This window comes from Herpailurus yagouaroundi, unplaced genomic scaffold, assembly GCF_014898765.1.
Source record: "Herpailurus yagouaroundi ecotype Mexico unplaced genomic scaffold, PumYag 202, whole genome shotgun sequence".
NCBI classification, from domain to species: Eukaryota; Metazoa; Chordata; class Mammalia; order Carnivora; family Felidae; genus Herpailurus; species Herpailurus yagouaroundi.
Window position 1 is genome coordinate 14,102,739 of NW_024412433.1, and position 27,261 is coordinate 14,129,999.

At 42.0% G+C, this 27,261-nt stretch overlaps 1 protein-coding gene across 2 annotated transcripts in view; it reads left to right on the forward strand.

The window, feature by feature from the left end:
- The window catches only part of CUL3 (cullin 3), a 76,030-nt gene extending 70,647 nt beyond the window's left edge, over positions 1–5,383 (forward strand). For both annotated transcript variants that reach the window (XM_040450865.1, XM_040450868.1), the window contains exons 14-15: positions 935–1,080; positions 3,704–5,383. In XM_040450865.1, coding sequence (XP_040306799.1) covers positions 935–1,080; positions 3,704–3,835 — 278 coding nt within the window. In that variant the 3' untranslated portion in view covers positions 3,836–5,383. The remainder of the gene's footprint in view (positions 1–934; positions 1,081–3,703) is intronic.
- The last annotated feature ends 21,878 nt before the right edge of the window (positions 5,384–27,261 follow it).

Below are 27,261 nucleotides of genomic sequence, written 5' to 3' on the forward strand. Positions count from 1 at the left end.
GGACATACACACCAGAATGATCTTCTGAACTGTACAGTCCGCTCTCTTGTGGATGTGCCCGTGCCTAAGCCAGCAGTGTCTTAGGCGGTTCTTTGTAATTTTCCAGTTTCTGCCTCCCAAAACTTCATTATCTCTTATTGATGACCAGATAAACAAAAAATCTGTTACTTTTCTTTTTCTGCTACTTCAGTGAGAGCAAAGTTTTAAGAGAAAGGGACTTCTGTATTTATTCCTGAGTAGTTGCCTTGAAGACAGTAGGCAATAACAGAGTAAGACTTCTCTTCTCTGAAAGGTTGGAATGTACTATGCATTAGTGATAGCGAGATTGTGACATAAAGAAAAATTAAGACATACGATAAATTGTTTAGATAATCTGTGAGAGGAACAAATAAAGTACTTGTTCTGGAGTTCTTTCAGCTGACATGCCAGTGGTGCTTTCTCATTATTTAAATTGAGCTAACTACATCTTGGCAATATAGAACTCTTTCCTCCTCTTAAGATATCTTGGCATTATGTTGGTAAAGTACGAGTTGACCTCTGGAAGTCACAGCAATGAAAATTATTTACTGATAATTTTTCTGTTAAATACATCCAGCTACCATTTTTCTTCCAGGAGAGGAATCATTGTATTTAATGAAAACAAAATTGGTTTTATTATCTCTGTAAAATTAAATTCCTAATACTTAAAAAGAATAAGCAGAATTTTTATATCAGTGATCGTTACTTATTTAAATATTTGTGAAAATAAACGTTGAAGTAGGCCCCTTTGAATGTTCTTCTTGAATGTTCTCTTCAGTGTTCTCTAGAATTAATAAGTGTATGTGTATACTCAGGTTGAAATGGGTCTTTGTGGATAATACTAAATTATCTTTGTCTCTAAACTACATTTTTTGCATTATGTGGTAATTACATGGTAAATGTCTTTGTCTTTTAGTTGCTGCCAAACAAGGTGAATCTGACCCAGAAAGGAAAGAAACGAGGCAGAAAGTAGACGACGACAGAAAACATGAGATAGAAGCTGCTATAGTGCGGATAATGAAGTCCAGAAAGAAGATGCAGCACAACGTATTAGTAGCAGAGGTAAGGGCGCTGCGGGGCCAGATCAGGGTCGAAAAAGCAAAATAATACTAACGGTTCAAATTTAGGGAAGAACTATATTCACGTTCTTTAAAATCTAATTTTAGAATAAGGAAACCATAGTCAGGTAACACTTATAAAGTATGGCACTTACTTGATAACTGAGCACAGGGGTACATCCAGATACGTGTGCACTTTGAGAACTAATGTCCTTGTAATACAAGTAATAGAATATTGTCACTTGAAGAATAAAAAAATTTTGCTGCTACTTAATGCTTTGATGTTAAACAGTCTACTTTTATTTCCAAAAATAAATAAACTTACCATTTATTGAGTGCTTACATATTATAAATTTGGAAATAAAGAAGGGGAAGCCTCCTTGAAAGGCCATTGAAATGGTTAGGGCTGAATAAATACTGGTAGAGGGGGGAGAGCTGTGTGAAGACAAGTGGGAAGTCACCATTTCCCGACTGGCCGTCCGTGGGAAATGAGAGGAGTCGAGTACACGTCGGTTTCTGGCTAAGGAGGAGGAGGGACCGTGTGCCGCTGTGTTCTTCATGTCCGTGAGCAGAATTTCGCACAAGCTGACTTTATATCACATGGCACAGGAAGAAAATTACAAGAGCGATCGGTCAGGAATTTTCAAAAAGTGAAAAAAGTCAAACACTTAAGACCTGTTGGCAATTAGGTAACTCGTGGGTTTTCCCGGGCATTTGCATTGCTCTGGTAGAGTGGACATCTGCTGCCCGGGCCAGAGGAAGGAAGTGGAGGGGAAACCAGGAGAGTGCCTTGTCCTTCGAGATGTTGGCTCATGGGAGAGGGCGCAGAGCAAACCTGGAGGACTGGGTGTTGAGTTGAGGCGTCCTGGATTTTGTTTTTCTGGCGGGAAGATACTCCCCGTGTCTAAACGCTGAGGTGAAGGAAGGAAGGGAAAGAAGATGGGATTGAGGGACAGTTGACGCACAGAGTCCAGGAGGAAAGGAGAGCGAGCTGTGTAAAGAGTACAGGTGGATGGTAGATGTGTTAACAACGATGCTACTGAATGTGCCCCTCTTGGGACCCAGGGCAGGATGCAGGGTGTGTGCTAATCAAGGGTGGATACGAGTGTGAATAAATGTGTATGTGTAAGGAGGTGGGAGTCGAAGGAACTGTATGCTGAAGTGGTCTCTCTTCCCTGCGTGAAACAGGACGTGAGGGGATGGTGCTCAGGAACTTGCTGAATTAGAACGCATTAAATGTGTGTTATCAGTCGGTACCAGAGATTGGCAGACTTTTTTTTCAATGGCCAGTTGTAGTGCGAAAGCAGCCACCAGTAACAGTTAAGTGTGGCTGTGTTCCGGGAAGAATTTAGAAAAACAGGCAGTGGGGCTGTATTTGGCCTGTGGGCTACATCTTGTTGATTCCTGGTCTGCCCAAAAGGTGTAAAAACAACTTTACCCTGCAGGGAACTGAGTAGTAGATTTTGAATGACGTCGTAAACGTGGAACGGGTGTTTGTGGAAGAGAACCAAAGGAATCTGGGAGTTGAGGGTACTGTTGACAGTATAGCTGAAGTGATCCAGACCCTGTCAAGAAGGAGGTAAGGTCAGAAGAAATTACTAGTAGCTCATAAGGAAGGGTCAGAGGGTGAGAGATCTCAGGTGGGTTGGGAACAAGTGTGTTGATAGTGGAGTGATAATACTAGAAAGGAGATAGATTTTAGTTGGAGGGGGAAAGTACTGAAGTTTCAGATTTCAAAGAATTGTCAATCCATTGTGGTCTTGGGGAAATAATCCAACAGGAGTAAAAAAAGGAAACTGGCTTGTGGGTGGATAGGTGTTCTGCAAGAGAGGCAGGGAGGCAGGGTAGATCAGTGGGGAAAGCATGAACTTTGGGTCGGAAAGGTTTAGATTCTCATCTCTAACTGTTGGTTCGGTTTACTTTCACTTTATGTCAGTCCTGCTGCCTGGCTATTTTCCTCACTTTGCAGGGTTAAGAGCATTAAAGAAGTTAACATATGCAGAGTGACTGATACATAGTGCACAGTCAGACCTCGGCTGCTGCTGTGGTTACTGTTTTATTATTAGCGATGTGACAATACCTGGAATCCTGACAGCAGCTGGAGAACAGAACAACAGCAGTAGCCCTTACAACGGACCAGACATTGCCTTCAGTTTCATGAGGTTAAGTTAACTTTTCCAGGGTCCCAGTGCTAGTAAATGGAAGAGCCGGGATTTGAATCTAGATACTCTGGGTTCAGAGTCTGTGCTTTTAAAGACGTTATGACTCCGAAATTCTGTGAATGGGAGAATAGCCCAGAAGTTTAGATGATAGCATCAAAATGGTTAAGCCATGGTGTGGTATACATTCATGCTAATATATCCCACCTAATTCAACTACTGACCCACCTTAGCATTCACGTTCTGATGAGGTATATGCTAACCCATACATCACATTTTCAAATAAAACCTACTTTGATTTTCAAAGTCAGTTTTGACTTCAGTAATCACATTAGTAGAGTTTGATACGAATCTTAAAATGACACATCAGTTCTGTTCAAAGGTAAGAATTTTTGTGTGTTTACATGGAAATGTTAAATATTTTTTAAAATTTCTGGTAGGAATTCGTTGTTCTACTTTCTCTTCTAGGTAACTCAGCAGTTGAAGGCTCGATTCTTACCAAGTCCAGTTGTTATTAAGAAACGTATTGAAGGACTTATTGAGAGAGAATATTTGGCACGAACACCTGAGGATCGCAAAGTATACACATATGTAGCATAAAATGCGTTCAGAAATTTGATTTATTGGACTGTACTTTTCGCATGGACTGAGAAGTTCTTTTAAATCATTAAATATTAAGACGGCCATCTCTGCTATTAAATTACAGTACATGTTCTAGACCATTCAGATCAAGCCTTTACTCCCTTTGAGAGTTTTCAACATCAATTGATTGAGCTTCAGGCTTTACGTTTATCCCTGTAGAGATCATCTTTACAGTTCCTCGGGAAAATGTGAATGTGCTGCGTTTTGTTTTCAATACTGTATGAAAACAGGAAAAAATAAAACAAAAATTTAGAAAATACAGCTCATTAAAATAAAATTGTTGGATTTCATTTCCCCAGGTCTTCAGTGTTGACGTAAATGTGTTTTGTAGTGTTGCTTAGCACTTTGCGCATTGTATAAGTTGGGTAACAAAAATGGTAAAAGAAATGGCACAGTCCCCAGTTATCTTGCTCTGCTTAAGACATTTCTTCAGCTAGTCTTGTTTAATTTAAAGGTTTGATATACAAAGACCCAAGCATACATTTGAGCATGCTTTATTCTACCACTTGCACTTACTAATCTTATAGCCTTATGACCAGGAACCTTTATTTTGGGCTCCATACACTCCCTGATTTCGTTTTTCCCTATTGTAATTTGAGATTTCCCACATTAAGTCATAATGATTAGGTTTTGTTCTGCGTTATCTCTAGAGAGAGAAAATATTTTAGTATGTATAAATTGTACAATAATTTTTTGCTGTTGTACTCACCAATAGTGGATTGTATAGGGCAGTGTTTTTATTTCATTTATTGTAGACAAAAATAAATGATTTCGTATACACATACCCACTAACTCAAGTATGTCAGAGCACAAAGTTGGCAGCTGGTTGTATTTAATTCAGACCCTTTGAAAAGCACATGCAGCCTATACTTTGTTTATAAATATCTTAGGTTGCCCCTCTCTTAAATATATATTTTGGTGAAGCTGGGGTGCACTGTTAATTTTCTGTTTTGAAACGCATTCTCAAGATGCAATAAATATGATTACCTTAATATTTTTTAATGAGATCTTCAGTTCTTGCAGCTGTGTTTTGGGAAGCGATAAGCAATATTTTTCAAACCTGATGATTCTTGGGTATTCAGCTATTGTCCTCCAAAGAGTCATCGTTTCATGTTCTCAAAGATGTACTTTGTGCTGAAGATTCATGTCAGTTATCCTGTGCTTCCAACTTTCACCAATGTTTTTTACCTGATTGATCCGCCAAGGATTATAGTTTGCTTTAACTTCAGAGTATTTTTATCTTCAATTTTATTTAATTTTGTCTCATTTTGTTTTCATAAGACAATGTTTCAGCTGTGTAATCGGGGCAAACCACTATAGGTTTCTGTCTGATAGAAAAGCGAAATGTTACTAATGAGTTCAAATAACAGACTCTTGGTTGACTATCAGTACTGTTGATACATTTATTAGAATGTATGTCTCGGAAGATGGTTTCTGTTTAAATTTATGGTCAAGTTACAACAACTGAATTCTAATATGGATTAAAAACTCCACGTAAATATTTTTCCCCATGCGTCTTGGGTTATAATTTTCCTTTTAGAGTTGGCAATGCATTGAATTCTGTCTCCTTTTGGACTGTAGAATCGCAAGCCTCATGCTCTTAATCTCTACATTTTCCACTTTTGCATGATGCAGTTAAGATGCAGATGAAAACTACCATGAGCATTATTCTCAGGGTACTGTTACCACACTTGAGTGACAGTAGGGCAGGTGTAAAATGGAAAGCTGGCGGGCTCAGCCTTCTGATGTATACATAACTGGATTTCTGTAATGGGAAGGTGTCTGTCTACGGAAAGATACTGGTACTTGAGATGCCACCGCTTTTCTTATTGCTCTCAATTCCTAATTAAATAATTATAACACCTCGGGAAATAGAACAGCTCAGATGGTCAAGTTAATAAATACGAAAGGGGTAAAAACTTCATTTGAAATCTCAGTAAGCAAAAGTTAAAGTGCCATCTTAAAGTACTAAAAATCAGTGGAGTTAAATTTATGTTTTTTTCTCAAGAATGGATGTACAGATCAAATCTAGAGCTTAGAGACACTTGTCAGTTTGGGAGCACCGGCTTGATACTCTAAATGCTTACAAATACATTGAAACACATTTCTGAGCTACAGTTGAATTGAATGGCTGCAGAATGGTACTGCATTGAAAAACAAAATTGGGTCCCCTAACAGTTTTATGTTTTAACTCGTATTATTTTAGCTCATAACGGTACATACTGACAGTACCTTCTTTTCAGCAAGAGGTTATTCATGCTGTTAATTTCTGGTTTTTAATGTCTTAATTTTAAAGAGGAACACATCCTAACCACTTAATCCTGTTGATGTGAATAAATTTTGATGACTGACTTGAAGAATTTTGAGGGTGGATACATAGTTTTCTAACTACAAAAATGATGTAATCTGTGTTCACTTGCTGAGTTGTAATTCTCTGCTATCGTTTTGAAACCCAGGACGGTGCCCAGGACGGTGTTTCTTTTGAACTGTTATTATATAGCTATATTATTTAATAAGATTGAAAATTCGTTGCAACTAGGGAACACAGCCTCACAAAATAAAATGTGGTTGTGAATGCAAGGATTTCTTTTATGTCAGTGAATTTTAAAAGGGGATGGCAGAAGAGATGTCTGTCTGTAAAGGATATGAGAATCACCTGTGTAGACTCGTACACACAGACATGTACCACTCCCAAACCCCCAAGATGCTGATACACCTTCTGGGTAAGAATCCTTGTCATAGTAAAGCCCTGTTGATGGTCCACTCCCCACAGTGTTTGTGTAAGTAACAGGAAAGGCTTAGGAGACAACCAGTGATCTTAAGATTACACCTACATCCCTAGGAAGCTGTTGGGTTGGCATCGTCTCAGCCTTCGAAATGTTACTTAGTTCCTCAGTCTGGAAAATAATTCTGATAAGTTAGATCCAGATAATGCTACTTTTGTTCACAGTTTTAGAGACTCCCTTCGAATATACAGGGTATTATTTTTGCCTGTCTACTGTCACTTAAGACAATTTTTAAAGCCTAATTTTATATAAGCCGTCTGGTATTTACTGGGAAGAAAACTGTTAGGTGTCAAAATGGAAGAGCATACACTTGATTTATACGGTGCATATAGTCTGGTATTTTGTACTCCATGGATAGGAACGTTAAAACGTGCCAGGTTAGCAAAATTATTATGAATTATTTCCATTCTCTGAAGCAGGGGTAATCAGTGTTAAGCAAACAGTTAAAAACATTTAAGCCCTTATTACCATGTGCCAGACACTGTTCTGAGCGCTTTCTGTGCATTATTTAACTTAGTTGTCACATCAGCTCTATGAGATGAGAACTGTTCGTGGTATCGGCATTGCCCAAGGTTACTGCCGGGAGATGGCAGAGCCGTGAAGTTGGACCTGGGTTTGATCCTGTGTTCTGACTGCTGAGCCTGAATTCTGTGTTGTAGATTGACATGGCTTTCTGTTTATAAACTCACTATTTTTCTTCGTATCTTATTCACATGAAGGAAGGTTAGAGAATGTTGTGTGACAAACTAAACTTAAAAGATAATACATGAAACATCTCAAAGTGGAACTTGAGGTAGTTCATCTTCATATTTTACTGATAATCAGTTTGGGTAGGAAGGGAAACAGGAGGTAATGCCTCCTACTCTGGAATCTTAGTGAAACTTTTACATACTTTAGTGGTTGACGATAGATGCTTAACTCAAAATCAAATCCTGCGTTCTAAAGAACATTTTCTTTATTGTGTGCCTTCCCTGAACCAAATCAGCCAGAAGTAAGGCGAGACCTAAGAGAGACCGTGAATTTAGCAAGTGGGAGTGCAGAGGTCCATCACGAAGCTAGCTCTCAGGAGAACATGAATAGCTAGAAAGTCCTGGAAAGTCATTGAAAAAGTTGACAAGTAGCACATTTGTGATTGTGTCATTTAAATGTTTGATCGTCCGATATTAGGGTCTTAAGTTGAACCTCCAGTGAACCATGCAAAAGTGGCCTTGTAATGATCCGAGGAGCTCCAGGTAGGCTTGTATCTTTTTTAGTAACTTAAATTCTCAAATTTGAATAGTTGGGTAACAAAGTATAGTTCAAATAATACATGAAACCAAGAATTCTTGCAGTGTGAGAAAATTAAAAATCTAAGTCTCAAAACTTCCTGCAGTTACAATTCTTCGCCTCAGCACGTCTGGCATGCGGTGGGTGTAGGCACTCGGTGAGTCGCAGATGAATGTGCTTAATGATCACTAAGTGTCTTAGAAGAAAGTTTTAAAAGAACTTAATAAATTGAAATTTGTACTGCATTATTGGAGGCATGACAATATCCATGCTATAAGCATTATATTTTTTACTTCTATAAATGGGAAGGATTTCATCCTTGGTTTTCAACTAGGGAAAAAGTGGAAAATGTAGACTAATTGTTGGTTCAGATGGTATTTAACACTGATTTTAAAGCCCTCTCGGCTCCCACAACACGCTATGAAAAAACTCACACTTAGTGATATAAAAACCCGTTTAAGATCCTACTAATAGTTAATAGGGTGTGGGGATTTGGCCCCAAATCTGTCCGATTCCAAAACCTACGCTTTAATGAGTGTTCATGTGTTCCCAGTAACTGGTTGATTTGGTAAACTATGGACAGAACTTTATAAACTGAACTGGAATCTGAAAGTAGATTTTGTGTGTGTGTATTTTGGTGACAGTTTGTGTTGATTTATCAGAAAGTGTTCCTTGGAGAATTTGATCTCGTGAAACATAGACTGTGCGTAAGAGAAAAATCGGTATTACTAGCTGTGTGTATTGGTATATATGGTATATGCAAATTACTGTGTTTATACTAAGTTGATATAACTGATGTCAGATACCAATATCTGTAGAATTAATCTTATTTCCTATATGGTGCTATCCTCTGTATTAAAAAATAACCACTGGACTAATTTTTAAATGGAATGGGTTTGTAGGCCAAAAGAGACAGAAGGTTTATCTGAAGGGCATGGGATCCGGTGGGGAGTAGGACAGAATGTGCATCCTGTTCCCGTGTAGCTCTCGCAATAGGCACCCAGTGTAGTGCGTGTAACTACCAAGTAAGTCTGTTGAAAACCTGTAACTTAAACATCTAAACCAAGAAGTGGAAGGAAGGGGAATGAATGGCCTTCAAAGTAAGAAATCTAGGCACACTGTGTTCATCCCATTTAAAAATCTTCTTAAGTTTGCCTGCAAACCCATTTGCCAATACTCCTAAGAAAAGCATTCTTAATGATTTTTTTAACCAGAATTGGTATTATCCCAATTTGTAATGAGGCATCCATATTCACCACAACTGACTTGAGCCAATTAAAAAATAATGCAGTCCATTCTCAAAGAAATGAAGGGTTGTAATCATTAAGGTTACACAGGAGTGCCACAGAATTCCAAAAACTGTCACCAAAAGAGGAGCCGCAAGTTCCCTGGTGTTTTAAAACCTAATTGCACACCAGGACTTTCTAGGGAAGCTTCACAACAAAACTAATGCCTCTTGTAGATTTTTACTTAGTAGGTCTGAGGTGATTTCTTTTGTTCAGCTAAATTTGGGAACTGTTACTTTTGATTATAGATAGGTATTAAAGCTTATAAATTCCCAGTTTGAGTTCACTTGATAACGCAAGTTGTGAGGTTTTCTTTAACGTCTTACACATAATTAACACCTCAGCTGGTTAAGGTAACATGTTGGTCGAGCCAAGAGGTTTGATCACAAAGTCGAGCTGGTTAATTTCAAGGTAGTCATGGTCACAGATCATAGTACTAATCACAGCCTGCCAATGGTCATCAGTGGATCTTCCTAGGAGTGGGGGTTGGGGGGGGGGGAGGATGAGTCAGTAATAGTGTCCTCATAGTTGAAGAGCAGCCTGCGGTCTTAAAGGTTTTATAATCAGGCCTTCCCCCCCCCCCCCCCGGGAGAAATTGAATCCAGAAACCAAGTATTCAAAGTTCAGGGGCCTTTATGCCTCTAGTCTAAGAACCATTGATTGTGAAGCAGGTAGTGAGATCTGGGTAACAAAAATCGGTGTGTCTGTGCTGGCAACTTCGTGAGGTCACAAAGTATAAGCCGTAGTCTTGGTTGTCATCGGTGTGATCCCGATGGTGTGAGGTGCTCCTGGCGAAGTTCAGTCTTTGGTCTGATGATCATCCACTCGATCTGACCTGAGGTGACTCCCTTAAAAACACAATGCTCCCAATTCCCTGTTGCCCAAATCTGACTTTGGGGTTAATTTCTCAGTAATGACCTTTCATAGAATCATCCGCATTCTCTTCTTCCCGTATTAGTAATTAAGCAAGATACGTGTGTTTGCTTGTTTTGCTCATTATTGAAAACCAAATTAAGACCCGTAAAAATAGCTCCATCAGATTGGTGTGTAGACTCAGCAAGATTTAAGTATGTAAGGAAACCCACAAGCTCCTCCACAGGCAAATCCAATTTTCAAGGTTAGTAAAACAGGGAGGGCCCCCTTCCAGCCGGTGCTTGGGTCTCTGAAGGTGCCCTCTGGAGATTACTCACTATCGCTGTTGTGCTCATGACCCTGGCCACGATTATTGCTGCTTCGACCCGAGTGCAGATGCACTCTATCAGTGTTCACTTGTCTTTGTTACTCTTACTTCTCCGTAGGCCTCAACTATGAATCCAGGGGTAGATCTGGGCGACAAACAGCATTGCTGTTCCTGAGGGGGATTTGCCTCAGTAGGGTCTCTTGGAAGATTCGGAGCTTGAATCGAGCGAAGGAGCAGCTGGTAGCATGCCTGTTAACTTCGTTCTCAATAAATGCTAACTTCATTCCAACCCGGCAGTAACAGCATTCCCCCTTCTGTAGTTAATAGCCTTGCATATTAACCCAAGCTGTTACATTAACCTTATTAAATGCATCATATTCTGATCAACTGAGTTTTTTGCCTAGAAACTTTCGTTTATAAACTAAATTAGTTCATACTATTCTCCCTCTCCTTTGATCCCGTATAACTAAAAATATAATGCTTACTTATTATGAACTTCCTGCAGCCCTTCTTTAAAAGGCCCATTTTTCCTGTTTATTTTTTGCAATCAATATGACCAAAAAGCGAGTTACTAAAACAGTTACAATCCGATCACATTGTTGAAATCCAGTTTTGTGCAAATGATCTGCACATGTATGTGTGCATATGGATACGGGTGTACATGTGCACGTGTGTGTGCACATTTGTGTATGCATGGTGAGTGACATTAGATCTTAGAAGTAGGAGATGGCTGATGTGTAGATTGATAACTTCTGTTAGAAATTACTAGATACATAGTTTATCAAATGGGAAACCGACATAGTAATAAAATGAGTTAAGCTTGTTTTATTTCATTACCTTTGCCGAGAAACAGTGTATTATTAAATATCACTAAAACTATGTTAGGCCAAAAAAAATGTACACGTACATGCAAGCCTACATAGATGGAACTCTTTAGAAAGTTTGTTGACTAAGAAATAAAGTTGTATTTATAAGTTAATTCCCCATGGTTAAGTGTGTCATTGTCAGATATAATGATGTGAATAACTTCCTTCTTTGGTAAAAAATGTACTAGAAGCAAATACACGTATAGAGATGTCTACAGTATATACAAAAATGCTATATTTATCTAGCGCAACCAAATACGTGATTTATATTCTTTTTATAATTTCAGATGTCAGCTTTCTGCAAGTGTTACACATGTCTACAACTTTTTGAAAAGAGTTGGGTGCATGCCCAACTGATCTATCTAATGACTGGATCCATGGGCATCAACTACAGTAGTTCAAGTTCTGTGCCTTTTGGATCGTCTGGCCTCTCTCCCGGTCTGGCTGTGAGTTGCCTCCTTATTCAAGGTGCCCACCTCTAATAGCCCCCTTGCTTCCCCCGTACTGGAGAGGAAACAAAACAATTGCAGAGCCCATTTGCTGTCGAGGAGTGAATGAGGCTAAGACACAAGTTGGGGAGGAGTAAAGGACCTGACTTTGTGACAGTTTGCCTAGATGTTGGGAGGCAATGTGGGTTTGGGTTAACCTCCAGAATAACAGCGCATAAGCGTGTAGTGTGAAATTGCCTCTGTACCCTGCGCTCCGATTCCTCAAATTTCAGTCATTCCAGCTTTACTAAGAAAACAAACAAAAGACTTCTTTACAAAGAAGTGAAGGCATTGAAAAGGGACCATGGAGGATAGGGTGACAATACTAAATCCCACAAAGAATTCTAGTTTATTCCTTGATTTACTCAAGACACGGTGTGTGCAATTTATAAGATACACATCCTTTCAGCAGTGAATGATATTTGTGGTGGGAATTCCCATTCATCCGCAGGTGGAGTTGGAATGTCGTTGCTAAATGAACATTCCCCATCTGTTCCATAGTCTGTATATTACGTATAACCTACTATGTTCAAAGAATGTGAAGGTAATGAAATGTTTAAACTATATTGAATAATATTTTTTCATGGAATTTGGGTAACCATTTATTATATATCTTTAAATATTTAACCATATTTAATATGTATCTTCATATGTATTTATCTATATACCTTCTATATGCCAGACAGAGTTTTAGGCACTGGAGACTCAGCAGTGAACAAAAATAGACACACAGATTTGCCCTAAAGAAGAATACGTTGGGGAGAATTGCCAAATATGATAAATTATATAATGTGCAGACTATGCGTACTTTGAGAAAAAATAAAGCAGCTCAAGGGCATGAGGAATGGTATGGTGGAGGAGAGGTAACGCTGCAGTCCTCACTAGGATGATCAGCCAGGCCTTCTTCCAAAGGTTACAGCTGAGCTAGATAGGGCCTGAAGGAAGCAAAGGAACAAGCAAGCCATGCCATGGTCAGGAAAGGAAGTTCCAGGCCAAGAAGTAGGACAGTTCAAAGACCTGCCCAGAATGTTCAACAGAGAGGAGGCTGACATCACTGGTATGGGGGGCGGGGGGTAGAGGAGGAAGGGGGGAGAAGTAGATGTGGGAGCCCAAGGGGACGGGAACCTGGAGGGCTCTGCAGGACTTGTCAGCCTGACTTCTACTTGAGGGGATTGGAGAACCGTCGCAGGGACGTCAGCATGGCAATGACACAGACCTCCCTCCCTCCCAAGATTGCTCTAGCCACTGTGTTTTATGGCTATTGCAACAGTCCCAAGGTGAGGACGATGAGCGCGTGGACCAGGATGGTGGACATGGTCGGGCTGTTGAGTGACCAGATTCTGCATGTATTTCTGTATTGCACCCGTAGCATCTGATGAATAGTGTGTGGGATCTGAGAGAAAGAGACGTCACCGAGGCTCTTAGTCTGAGGAACTGACAAGACAGATGTACCATTACCTAGTCGGGGTGAGTAAGGCGGTTTTGTTTCTTTTCTTTTTTTTTTTTTTTTTAGGTTTTTTCTTAGTTTATTAGTTATTAATAGTCATTTTTAGAGCAAGTTTAGGTTCACGGCAGAATTGGTCATTTCATCTTGAGGAAGGGGTAAGTTGAGTTCTGTTTAGAGACTTAAGTGTCAGTCTAGTAGACAAGCAAGTGTGGACATCAATCAGGACCTGGATCCGCCTGGCAGGGGTTTAGGGCAGGGGTGTGGCTGGAAAGACGAATTTCGGAGTTGTGAGTCTGTAGATGGTATTTTTAGCGGTGAGACTGGAAGAACTCACCAAGGTCGAGGCCAGTTACCAACACCCCGTTCCATCTCTGCCATCGGATCTGGGTCCTTGGATGGTCTTCCTCTGCCGGCTGACACGGTGTGGAGCTTTGTCCCTAGAGGTACTGATGACACAGCGCGGGAGGAGTGGTTTCCTGTCCCGGGCCTGGAGTTCACCACCGGGTTTGGGGAGGGCACTTTTTGTGTTTTTCATCCACCATTTCATGCTGCTTGCGTGGTTTTTCCGGTGCTTGGTGCCCCAGGGCCTACTTCTTTCTCCCCAACATTTGCCCCACCCCCGCTCCAGTGCTTTCTTAAGCCCTTGACCTAGGTGTGGCAGCTTGGCTGAGACCCCCAGACACTGGGCCGATACTGCAGCACGGATCACGGCTACCTCACACCCTCCTCAGCCTACCTGGCCCCATGCACACGTGCTGGGAGACATGACAGCCTTCCTGTGCCATAGTCCAGCCTGTCGGGGTTGCGCCTGGCACAGAAGTGCACCGGGTCCCAGCAGAGTCAGGCCTCTCCAGCTCCTGGCCCCCACAGTGCCTGGTGGCCCAACCCGCTCTGCACCTGTAACCCCCTTTGTCCTACTGATTCCCTGTTATCCCATCATCAACCACAGCTCTCCTGCACCTGGGGGTCTTGTTTCCCTTGACCTTCCCAACATAGACACCCAGCCCCCAAAGCACACCTACCCGTCAGCCTCAGCTCACCTGCATCCCAGAGGGCTGTTCCTGCTTTTCCGGTGACAGTGGGCCAGCAAATTTCTCCTCCTTCCAGTGGGCCTCAGCCTCGCCTTCCTCGGTGAGGGCCGAACCCCTGCCAAGGCTGTCCTTCTTCAAGCACTCTCCCTTGGGCTAAGGTGCCCATTAGAGTTCCCTTGAAATCTCCAGAGTCTTCCAAGATGGCTTTCTAATTCCTTATTTTAAACTTCTTTCACTTGTATTACTGTATGGTATCCATCACCTGAGTGGACCCAGACTGAGAGAGAAGAGCTGATAGTAAAGAGAGAGAAGAAAAGGTCAAGAGGTTTGAGCTCTGGGGGCACCTCGCCATTCAGAGGTTGGGAAAGGGACTCAGATGAGTCAGGGTAAGCAAGTGGCCTGCTTCCAAGGGAGGACCATCAAAAGAATGTGGCATTGTATCACTGGAGCCACGCAAAGAACGTATTTACAAAGAAGGAAATTACTGACTATGTAAAAAAACTGTAAGTCATGTATGACGAGCAATGAGCATGACAATCAGGATGTAGCAACATGAACATCACCAGCTGCCTTCACAAAAGCAGAAACATTAGACGGAATCTAGAGAGTCTATCAACCTGCTACCCAAGGCGAGACTGCTTTTGAGGTGCCCTTGACAGATCTTCTACCTGATAAACATCCTAATTTGCTTACAGTATCACTATTTACTTACATTATTCTACTTATGAACTTTAGGGCTTTCTGTTGTTTTCAAATAATCGGAGGCATCAGTTATTATGTAGAAAGCGTAGGATATTGAGATGTACTCCAGTGCTTCCTTATGTGTATTATTTTAACTAATATTTATTGAGTGTCTACTGCATTTCAGGTATTGGTCTAGGAACTGGGATAGGATAGTGAAATAGCAAAGCAAAGAGCCTGCCATCATGAAGTTTCCATTTTGATGGGAGACACGGGTAGTAAGCTAGTGAACAAGTACATAAACTAGGGTGTTTTCAGAGCGATACGTGCAATGAAGGAAATAGAGCAGAGTGCTAGAGGAGTACGAATTGTATCAGTGGTTAGACAAATCCTCTCCAAGGAAGTAGCATTTGAGCTAAGATCTAAATACGAAGAGAGTGGTGAACAAAAATCTACACCAAAAGCATGCTGGATAGAGTGTGTGACAAATAGAAAGAGAGAAGGATGTGGATTCAAGGGGCCAAAGGAGAGCAAGACCTCAAGCAGTATGGAGTCTGGGAAATAAGTAGAAGATAAGGTCAAAAGACAGGCAGGGGGAATTCTAGTTTCCATCACGATGGAGCAACAGGGGTGAGATTAACACTCCAGCCCTAAGCAATTAGAGAACTAGGCAAATTATATGTAAGACATTGGTTTTCAGATTTTGAAAAACATGTATTTATAACTGTGATCCTTGAGAAAAGGGGAAAAATAAGGTGATCCCTACGATAGCGCTAGGTCACGATGGGGTGGCAGTTTCTAGGCTTAAGTACAGGGACGGGGGAACCCCAACAGACCCTGGGAGTTTTGCTAAGTTGAAGAGTCCAAGATCAAAGTTTAGGGTGGTCAAAGATTGGATGGAATTTGTGGGTCCTGGTCCAGAGGAGAAAGCCCTGGACACCTGCAGAGGTGTCCTCTCAAGTCTTTGGCTGAGTATTGACCTGAGCATTCATGAGAGGAGATTACCCAAAGCCAAGGAAAGATCCACCAGAAAGGAGAATGTAGAAGATTCTCAGAGCCCATACAGATTGGGAATCATCTGTGCCCCATCAGCCAAATGGAAGAGTCTCACAAAACAAAGGCATTGGATAGAATCCTCAGAAGGATGTCAACTTAAAGGAAAAGCAAAATTAGCTGTAGACTAACGGCTGCTCTGGACCAACACCAACAAGGATCAAAAGTAAACCTCAAAGTTTACCAACTAAGTCCAAGTACCTTAACTATGAACCAGTGTGTAAAGGAATACAACAAAATTCTGCAATCAATACATAGAATTCCCAATATCTGGCATCCAATAAAAAACATAACTAGAGCAGCGCCTGGTTAGCTCAATCAGCGGAGCATGCAACTCTTGATCTCAGAGTTGTAAATTCAAGCCCCACATTGGGTGTAGAGATTACTTAAAAATAAAATCTTTAAAGTTTATTTATTTATTTTGAGAGAGAGAGAGAGAGAGAAAGAGAGAGAGAGAGAGAAAGAGAGAGAATTCTAAGCAGGCTCCACACTGTCAGCACAGAGCCTGATGCGAGTCTTGAACTCATGAACTGTGAGATCATGACCTCAGCCTAAACCAGAAGTTGAACATTTAACCCAGGTGCCCACTTAAAAATAAAATCTTTTTCTCTATATTTTTTTTCAATGTTTATTTTTGAGAGAGATAGAGTGTGAGGGGGAGAGGGGGAGAGAGAGAGGGAGACACAGAATCCGAAGCAGGTTCCAGGCTCCGAGCTGTCAGCACAGAGCCTGACGCGGGGCTCGAACTCCCAAACCATGAGATCATGACCTGAGCTGAAGTCAGACACTTAGCTGATTGAGCCACCCACGTGCCCCAAAAATAAAATCTTAAAAAAATTACCAGACAGGCCAAGAAATAGAATATTGACCCATAATCAGTAGAAAAATAAAAGAAACAGACCTGTAATGTGGGGATGATGCAGGTAGCAGCCAAGTACTTTTGAACAGCTCTTATAAATCCAGTCCACGTATTCAGAAAGGAGAGAAAAAGAAGATCCTAAAGGGGAGAGAAACAGATGATGTGAAAAAGACCCTAATGGAACTTTTAGAGATGAAAAATACAGCATCTGAAATGAAAAACACATTGGGTGAGATTAAAGCAGAAAAGCTCAACTTTGAATACATAGGGGTAGGAGCTATCCAGGAAGCATGGAGACATTAAAAACAAAACAAAACAAGAACAAAGCATCAATGACTTTCAGCACAATTTTAAATGATCTAAAATATGTGTAATTGACGTCCCAGTAGGAGAGCCAGGGAGAGGAACTGAAACTATACCGAAGAAATAATCAACTACATTTTTCAAAATCTCGTGACTATAAATCGGTGGTTGGAAAACTATCACCTTGTGGGCCAAATCTGTCCTGATGACTACTTTTATAAATAAAATTTTGTTGGAACACAGCTATGCTCATTTATGCACTATTTGCATATCATGGTTGCTTTTGAGTAGTTGTAATAGAAGCTATATGGGGTGCAAAGCCTAAATTCTTTAACTGTCTAGACCTTTCCAGAGAAAAATTGCCAGGGGATTGGAAGAGAAGATTAACTGTAAAAGGACCAGGAGAGAACTTTTTGGGTTGATGGTATTGTTCTATATCATGACTGTGGTAGACATTACATAATTATGTATATTTGTCAAAGCTCATTGAAGTGTACTGTTAAAATTGGTAAGTTTTATTGTATGTAAATTGGGCTTCAGTGAAGCTAATTTTTCCAAATACATTAGGTAAAGGGCTAGTTCAACGTCTTTCAGCCTTTGATAAAGAGTTTGGCTTGGTTGCATTTTAAACATAATCAGCAGGGGATGGGGGGGCGGGGTGTGCCTGGGTGGCTCAGTGGGTTAAACATCCGACTTTGGCTCAGGTCATGATCTCACGGTTTGTGAGTTCGAGCCCCACATTGGGCTCTGTGAGGAAAGCTCAGAGTCTGGAGCCTGCTTTGGATTCTGTGCCTCCCTCTCTCTCTGCCCCTCTCCCGCTTATGCTCTGTCTCTCAAAAATAAATAAATGTTAAAATATATATATATGTAATCAGCGGGAAGCCAATGAAGAGTTTTAATCAGGGAAGGGATAACTTGAAATTTTAAGTGGCAATTTAAACAGTAGTGTGGTGAATGAGGGACAAGAGCCTAATTTAAAGGGTTTTACAGTATTCTCCTTAAGAGATAATGGTGGCTTTGAACTCAGATGATAAGGTGGATTGGCCATATGTTTTTGAGGTAGATCGAGCACTCTTGCTGATTGGATATGGAAGCCAAGGATGGAACTAGACAGTATTTTAAGGGCTTGGACCAGGAGGAGGGTGATGATGCTCTTTACTGCGATGGGAAAGATCAGGGGAAGGCCAAGTCCAGAAGGTGAAAGCCAAATTTTGTCTGATTTGCTCTGTGTATGCCAGATAAATGATAATGTTTTATATACACGCTCCTTTTGTTATTGTAGTTGAATACAGACGTTCCTAACTTGGCAATGAGAGAAGTTCACTCTTGCTGTGGTCTACTAATGCTTTGAGAGAGAAACCAGCATTTCGACAATTGACAGCTGTGTAAATGGAAGATTCCTCTTTTAGATCTAGTGTAGTCTAGATCATTGTGAAGTCTTACATCATTCCTGTTCCCAGAAGATACTTAAAATTATGTTGGAGCAAAATTAAAACATCAGTGAGGAGGCATTTTGAATGGCAGTTGCACTCACTATAATCAGTAAGGAGATTAAATAAGATAATTTCACTGTGTCGATCTTCAGCAATTGACCCTCCTTTCACACCTTGAGTTCTCTTATCTCCCCAAACATCTTAGTACCCCCAAGATTCTGACATTCAAACTCTACCGCGAGCTCGTTGTCTTTCATGGTGTACTAATTGTATTTGGAAAAATGGTTAACCCACGTGTGTCCTTTTAATTTTTATCGTAAAAAGAATTTGCTTATGAGCTACACATACAGTGTGCATCTTACTAATGATTCACACACCTAACTGTATTTTGCGAAAATCGATACCAGCAAATCAAGTTCTTAAAAGTTAGAGGGCTCTCTCCTTTTTATGTTCGTCCTTTGAAAAGGAGTCCTGCTTTTCTTTCCAACCTTCTCCAACCTCCCTCCTCGGCAGCAAAAGCCTTCACCAATTACCTTGTCTTGGGGTGTGGCCACACCGTACACGGAAGCAAAGCAGAACCAAGAAAATTAGTTCCGAGTCTGCTGATGTCTGGAAGCAACTTGTCACCTGGAGGCAGAGCCCTCAGTGAAGGAGTGTCTGGGGTTCACCCCAGCCTGACTCCAGCTTGGATCCTTCAATTCCTTGTCCGAGTCCGACGCACCCTTTCATCTTACAAGGTTCTGCTTGCTTCTATCACACACCTACTGTAACCCTCCCGGTACAGTTTCCACACCGAAACTTTCTCTTGCTGCTTCTCTCCTTTCTCCTGCCTACTGAACTTGAGGTCAGGTATATTTCTTTTGTCTCCAACCAGAAGAAGAAATTGGTGCCTTTTGAGGGAGTGGGCTCCCTGACAAGACGTCTTCTGCAGGCTGGATATGTCCATTCTCACCATTCAAAAACGAAATTGAGACTTGACTACAGTGTGAAGGGGACAGCTGTCAAATGTAGTCTCCTGGCCTCCAGCTGTGGGATCTGATGTCTCAGTCACATTTAATTCTTCCAATAATTGGCACTGTCCTTTAAAAATTCTGCTCTACAGGCACCTGGGTCACTCTGTGGAGTGTCCGACTCTTGATTTCAGCTCAGGTCATGATCCCAGGGTCGTGAGTTTGAGCCCGGCATTGGGCTCTGCACTGAGTGTGGAGCCTGCTTAAGCTTCTCTCTCTCCTTCTGCCCCTCTCCCCCATTCCCACTCTCTCTCTCTCTCTCAAATAAAAATAATAATAATACATTTAAAAAGTCTGATCTAGGGGCGCCTGGGTGGCGCAGTCGGTTAAGCGTCCGACTTCAGCCAGGTCACGATCTCGCGGTCCGTGAGTTCGAGCCCCGTGTCAGGCTCTGGGCTAATGGCTCCGAGCCTGGAGCCTGCTTCCGATTCTGTGTCTCCCTCTCTCTCTCTGCCCCTCCCCCGTTCATGCTCTGTCTCTCTCTGTCCCAAAAATAAATAAACGTTGAAAAAATAAAATAAAATAAAAAATAAAAAGTCTGATCTACAAAGAATCACAAATATTTGCATTTTTCTTGATTTTAATCTAAGTCCAGTCATTATAAATCAACTCTTTTTGGTTGGATCTGAGTTCTTTCCTGATGTAGAATCCAAGATTCCTAGATATCTTCTAGTCCTTCCCTAGTAGACCTTCAATTTCTTGGAGTCCCCGGATCGACTGCATGTATTTTCATGTGCATGCTTGCGTGCACACATAACACATCCTTTGTTGTTGTTTATTGTTGTTTTCTTCATTTCAAATCCATTTGTTCCAGAGTGAAAACTACTACTAAGTGGATTGTGTTTGCCTGGAGGTATGAGTTTCCTATGGCTGCTATGATAAATTACCACAATATAGTGGCTCAAATTTACTACCTTATAGTCTGGAGGTCAGGAATCCAAAATCAGTGTCACTGGTGTAAAGCCATTGCATCAGCAGGGTTGTGTCCTTGTCGCCACTAGGAAAGAGAATCCATTTATTTGTCTTCACTAGCTTCTGAAGGATGCCTACGTTCCCGTGGTGGTCTTTGAAATTCTTACATTCTTTTGGGGGGCTCACAGTCCCCCACCCTCAAGGCCAGCATGGAAGTTCCTCAAAACTCTCTCCTCCTCCCCCCACCCCACTTCCCTATCATGTCACCCCTTTGTCTCAGACTCTGACGCCTCTGCTTCCCTCTTACAGGGACCCTGTAATCCTATCAGGCCTATACTAATGACCCCAGATAACCTTCCCTCTCAAAATTTTTAAAAATTTTTTAATGTTGATTTATTATCTTTGAGAGAGACAGAGCGTGAGTGATGGAGGGGCAGAGAGAGAGGGAGACACGGAATCTGAAGCAGGCTCCAGGCTCCAAGCTGTCAGCACAGAGCCCGAGGCAGGGCTTGAACCCACAGACTGCAAGATTGTGACCTGAGCCAAAGTCAGATGCTTAGCAAACTGAGCCATCTCAAGATTTTTAACTTAATCATATCTGCAAAGTCCCTTTTGCCATATAAAGTAACATATTTGGGGCACCTGGGGGGCTCAGCTGGCTAAGCAATTGACTCTTGGTTTTGGCTCAAGGCATGATCTCATGGTTTGTGGGTTCCAGCCCCACATCAGGCTCTGTGCTTACAGCGCAGAACCCGACTGCGATTCTCTCTCTCCCTCTCTCTCTCCCCCTCCCCTGCTCTCACTCTCTCTTTCTCAAAGTAAATAAAATTTAAAAAAATACTTGGAAATTAAAAAAGTAATAACATTCACAGGTTCCAGGGATTAGGATGGGTGTGGACATTTGGGGGAGGGGCCGGGAGGCACTATTCAGCCTGTCACACCAAGTAAACTATTTCACCTTTTTCTTCAAAATCTACATTATAATTAGTTAAATGAACCATAGATCAAGATTTCTTTTCTTCTTGGATAGAAGCCCAGGGAGTTTAAAGACCTCTACAGTTGTGTGATGAGTGTTGGGTAGTGAAAACTCAGAGGAGCTTCTAGATCCCCTCTAGTTTTTTGTCGCCTTGACCAGTTCCTTTTCTTTGGTTACTCACAATATGAAACATTAGTTTTGAATTATTAAAAGCCCATCCTTTGGGGCGCCTGGGTGGCGCAGTCGGTTAAGCGTCCGACTTCAGCCAGGTCACGATCTCGCGGTCCGTGAGTTCGAGCCCCGCGTCGGGCTCTGGGCTGATGGCTCGGAGCCTGGAGCCTGTTTCCGATTCTGTGTCTCCCTCTCTCTCTGCCCCTACCCCATTCATGCTCTGTCTCTCTCTGTCCCAAAAATAAATTAAAAAAAAGTTGAAAAAAAAATTTTAAAAGCCCATCCTTTAATTGGGCTGGACAATGCATTTGAAGAAGACCATGTAAAAGCATTTTGCCAGTAGAAAACTCATGTGAAGAGAAGGCCAACGGTGTAATTTTGTGTCTTAATTCTCTCCCTGCTGAGGGCAGTGTGTTTGCTAATGTATCCTCTTTGGGTCTGAAATATCAAAAGTAATTTGAAAAACTGGTGGAAAATTAGGCTGATCTAGCTAGTTGCCATCCAGAATCTACTACATGCAAGGAACCTAACTACCTTAAAGAACATGCCATCCAAATGAAAAGGCAAGATGGATCACAAAACTACTTAGCCATGTGGGGAGTGGGGAGTGCAGGCATTATTTGAGAGAGAGCCAATACAGGGGCACCTGGATGGATGGCTCAGTTGGTTAAGCTTCCGACTTTGGCTCAGGTCATGATCTCATGGTTCCTGAGTTCGACTATCGCATCGGGCTCTGTGCTGACAGCTCAGAGCCTGGAGAATGCTTCGAATTCTATGTCTCCCTCTCTCTGTCTCTGCTCCTCCCCTGCTTGTGCGCTCTCTCTCTCTCTCTCTCTCTCTCTCTCTCTCTCTCTCTCTCAGAAATGAATAAACATTAAAAAAAATTAAAAGAGAGAGAGCCAATACAGCCAGAAAGGCTTTTATGTTCTTTCTTGCTCCTTCGTGTTTCACTTGGCTCAATTTTCACTTGGGAAAAATTGAAGGAGAGAATGGATAGGAAAATATAGTTTTGTTTTGTTTTGTTTTGTTTTTAGTTAATAGACTGTCTTTAATAGACTATTCTTTCAGAGCAGTTTTATGTTTGCAAAAAATTTAGCAGTAAGTTCAAAGAGTTTCCACATATCCCTTCTTCTCTTCATACAGTTTCCCTATTATTAACATCTTGCATTAGTGTGCTACATTTGTCATAACTAATGAACCAATATGGATGTGCTATTGTTAACTAACATTTGCATTTTACATTAGGGTCCACTCTGTGTGGTTCAGTTAAATTGGGTTTTGACAAATGCTTGATATCGTGTAGCCGGTATTCCAGTATCATACAGAATAGTGTCACTACCATAAAAATCCCCTGGCTTCCATTAGGGGCGTTTGGGGGGCTCAGTCGGTTGAGCGTCCGACTTCGGGTCAGGTCACGATCTCACGGTTCGTGAGTTCGAGCCCCGCATCGGGCTCTGTGCTGACAGCTCAGAGCCTGGAGCCTGCTTTGGATCCTGTGTCCCCCTCTCTCTCTGCCCCACTCCTGCTTGTGCTCTCTCTCTGTCTTTCAAAAATGGATAAACATAAAAAAGAAATAAAAATAAATCCTCTAGCTTCCATTTATTCATGTCTCCTGCTTCCCTCAAACTTCTGATAGCCACTGAGCATTTTACTCTCTACAGATTTACCTTTTCCAAAAAAAGGTCACATAGTTGGAATTCTATATAGCACATAGCCCTTTGTGACTGGCTCTATTCGTTTGGCGATATGTATTTAAGTTTCCTCCGTTTAAGTCCTTTCATGACTTGATTACGAATTTATTTTCATCACTGAATAATATTCCATCGTAGGGGTGTACCTCAGTTGGTTTATCCATTCACCTAGCAAAGGACAGCTTGGTTGCCTCCAGCTTTTCACAACTATGGAGAAAGCTGCCATAAACATTCGTGTGCAGGTTTTGCGTGGACCTAAGCTTTCAACTCTTTTGGGTGAATACCGACGATTTCTGGATCGTATCTTAAGACTATGGTAAGCTTCAGTAAGAATCTGTCAAACTGTCTTCCAAAGCAGCTGTACCATTTGGCATTCCTGCCAGCAGTGAGAGTCCTTGTTCCTCCACATCCTCACAGACATTTGTTACTGTTAGTTTCTGGATTTTAGTCCTTCCGAAAGGCGGGTGGTGGTATCTCATCGTTAATTTTCATTTGCAATTCCCTAGTGACACATGATGAGGGGCGTCTTTTCACGTGCTTATCTGCCACCTGTATATCTCCTGTGGAGAGGTGTCTGCGCAGATATCTTGCCCATTCCAAAAAGCGGATTGTTTTCATATTGCTGAGTTTTTAGAGTTTTTTGCATGTTTTCAGAACTTCTTTATTAGATATGTGTTGTGCAAATATTTTCTCCCAGTGTGTGGCTTGTCTTTTCATCCTTTGAACCATGTGTTAACCATGTTTGCAGAGCAAAAGTTTAAATTTTGGTGAAGCCCATCTTACCAGCTTTTTCTCTCATGGATCAGGCTTTTGGTGTTGAATCTAAAAGTTCATTGCCAAACCTGAGGTCACGTAGATCTCCCCCCTGTGTTACACTCCAGATGTTTTATAGTTTCAAGTTGCATCATTAGGTATATGATCCATTTGAGTTAATTTTTGTGAAAAGTGCAAGGTCTGTGTTGAGATTCACATTTTTTTTTTTTTTTTTTTTTTTGGCATGAGGACATCCAATTCTGCCACTAAATATTTTTGGAAAAGAGTATCTTTTTTCCATTGAATTGCCTTTGCTCCTTTGTCAAAAATCAATTGACTATGCTTGTGTGAGTCTATTCGTGGGCTCTCTATTCGGTTCCATTGATCCACTTGTCCATCCTTTCACGAATAGCATGCTATTTTGATTATTATAGCTTTATATATAGTGAGTCTTGAAGCCAGGTAATGTCAGGTCTTTAACTAGAACATAGTTTTTTTTAATTTATTTTCTTCTTTTATGAATATAATTTATTGTCAAATTGGCTTCCATACAACCACCCAGTGCTCATCCCAACAGACGCCCTCCTCAATGCCCATCACCCATTTTCCCCTCTCCCCCACCCCCCTATCCACCCTCAGTTTTGTTCTTTGTATTTAAGAGTCTCTTGTCATTTGCCTCCCTCCCTCTGTTTGTAGCTATTTTTTCCCTTCCCTTCCCTTCCCCCACAAGATCCACATGAGTGAAAACATATGATATCTGTCCTTCTGACTGACTTATTTCACTCAGCATAATACCTTCCAGTTCCATCCACGTTGTTGCAAATGGCAGGATTTCATTCTTTCTCATTGCCAAGTAGTATTCCATAAAACATACAGTTTTTTATATAGCCCACACGTGCTTCCATGAAATAGGACCATTTAGATGAAGTTCTTTCCTTGCGATTTTACATTTTTTCCCTGTTTGTGAAAGTTCTAGGAGATTCTACATTCCGACCTCTTTCACATGCAGAACAATTTGCTGGTACTCATGGGCTTGAGGTAGGAAATTATTATTACTTACTACAAGAAAACAAGGATTTCCTCTTCCTAAACTATTACCGTTTGCCTTGAATGGATTATATAATAATATCGCACTGCACGGAAGCTGGTACGCCTCAGTCCCTCCCACCCCCAGCCGTTAACGATCAGGCACTTGTGAGCAAAAGTGCAGTCTAGACACAGGTTGTTTTGATCTTCCTCCCTCTCCTGGCTCCTCACCCAGGAATCCTAATGTGGAAAGAAAATACTCTCTCACCATCCAAACCAGAGATGGGTGCCATCAACAGCGCTCGGTGCTGTAGGTGTTAACGGAGAGGGTACAGATGAGACGGGCCTGTTTATCATCCGTTCTCTTGCAGGGGAAGCTTCCGTACCCGGCAAATTCCCTGTGGCCACTGCGGGAAGAGAATAACCCCCACAGGCTTCCACCGCTCAGGAGGGTCACTTTTAGCTCCCAAGAGATCAGATCACCCCAACACCCTCTCTACCTAAGCTACGGCCTCCTGCGGTCAAACCAACATGGATACCAACAGAGCCCGCATCTCCAACACAACAACGGGGCTGTGGTATCACAGGTGAAATTGGAGACAGGCAGACAGCAGGATATTTTGAGCAGGTTGGCCACTTGGAAATAGGATGCCAAATTAACAGTCCATAAATGGCCCCGATAAGACAGAATGAATGCAGAAAGCAGAAGACAATTTTTTAAGTCTTTTTTTATTTTTAAATTCTTTATTTTGGAGAAAGAGAGCGAGTGAGCAGGGGAGGTGCACAGAGAGAGAGAGAGAGAGTGGGGGACAGAGGATCTGAAGCAGGCTCCGTGCTGACGGCAGAGAACCCAATGCAGGACTTGAACTCACTCACAGTGAGATCATGACCTGAGCTGAAGTCAGACGCTTACCCGACTGAGCCACCCAGCGGCCCCAGTAGAAGACAATTAAACAAGATTTAAACGTTTCAGGGATATGGCAGCAATAAATCAATCTTGTCATTAGAAAGGACTATTTATAAAAAATAAGAAAGACTTCTTAGAAATAAACCATAACTGTCAAAAATTTTTTAACTTATTAGAAGCACTGGTGGGGAAAACATTCCCCAAAACGGAAATAATGATTTAAAAGGGTAAATAAGTATTCCAAGGTGCAAAGCAAAAAGACTACGGAAGAGAATTTCTAAAAGAAGAGACATACAGAGTAGACCAAAGGGACCTCATATTCGTGCATAGGAGGGTTAGGAAACCAGCCAGCAGATGCAGAATAAGAAAAAAAAAAACAGGTACCTAGAGAACATTTCCCCACTTTTAACAATTATGTGGATTTTGGGGGCGCCTGGCTGGCTCCGGTGGTTAAGTGTCCAACTTCGGCTCAGGTCAGGATCTCATGGTTCAAGCCCCACGTCGGGCTCTGTGCTGACAGCTCGGGGCCTGGAGCCTGCTTCGGATTCTGCGTCTCCCTCTCTCTCTGCCCCTCCCCCACTCGTGCTCTGTCTCTCTGTCTCTCAAACATTAAAAAATAAATTTAAACAACAACAAAAAAGAATCATGTGAATTTTTTACTCAAAATGCCTCGCCAATGTTGGCGGGACCATTGAGAAAGCGGAAACAAATTGAAAAACACGGATTCGACTTCTAAGGCTAAAAATAAGCATTTTCCAAAAGAGACGCAAAATACAGTTTGCCTGCGAAGGAAAGAGAATCAGACTCCCAGGCGAACGTTCACCCGCAGCGCCAAACGCCAAGAGCAGTGAAGAGCCACGTCGGCAAATCTCTGGGGAAGCGTTTCGCGCGGGTTCCAGAGCAGGCGGCGGGCAGGCCCTCTTCCGCCCCAGCTCGAGCTCAGCAATCCACCCGGCAGCCTTCTGGGGCTGGCTCTGCACCCTGCACCCCTGCGTGTGGGAACCAAGGGGAAGGCCGCAGATGTAGATCCTCCTGTCTTGTGAGCACGGGGCCCTCCCTGCACCTCCGAATCCACCCCTGCCTCCCCCCCTACCCCAGCCTGGGGCAAGAGAGGCCCCATCACCATATCACCATGTTGGCAGGTCTCTTCCCTGCCCTCCCACCCTACCTCCCACCTCAGGCCCCCCACCCCCCCACTCCCCTCCCACCCCCCACCTCCCCCACCACTTCCCCCCACCCCCCACCTCCCCCCACCCCCC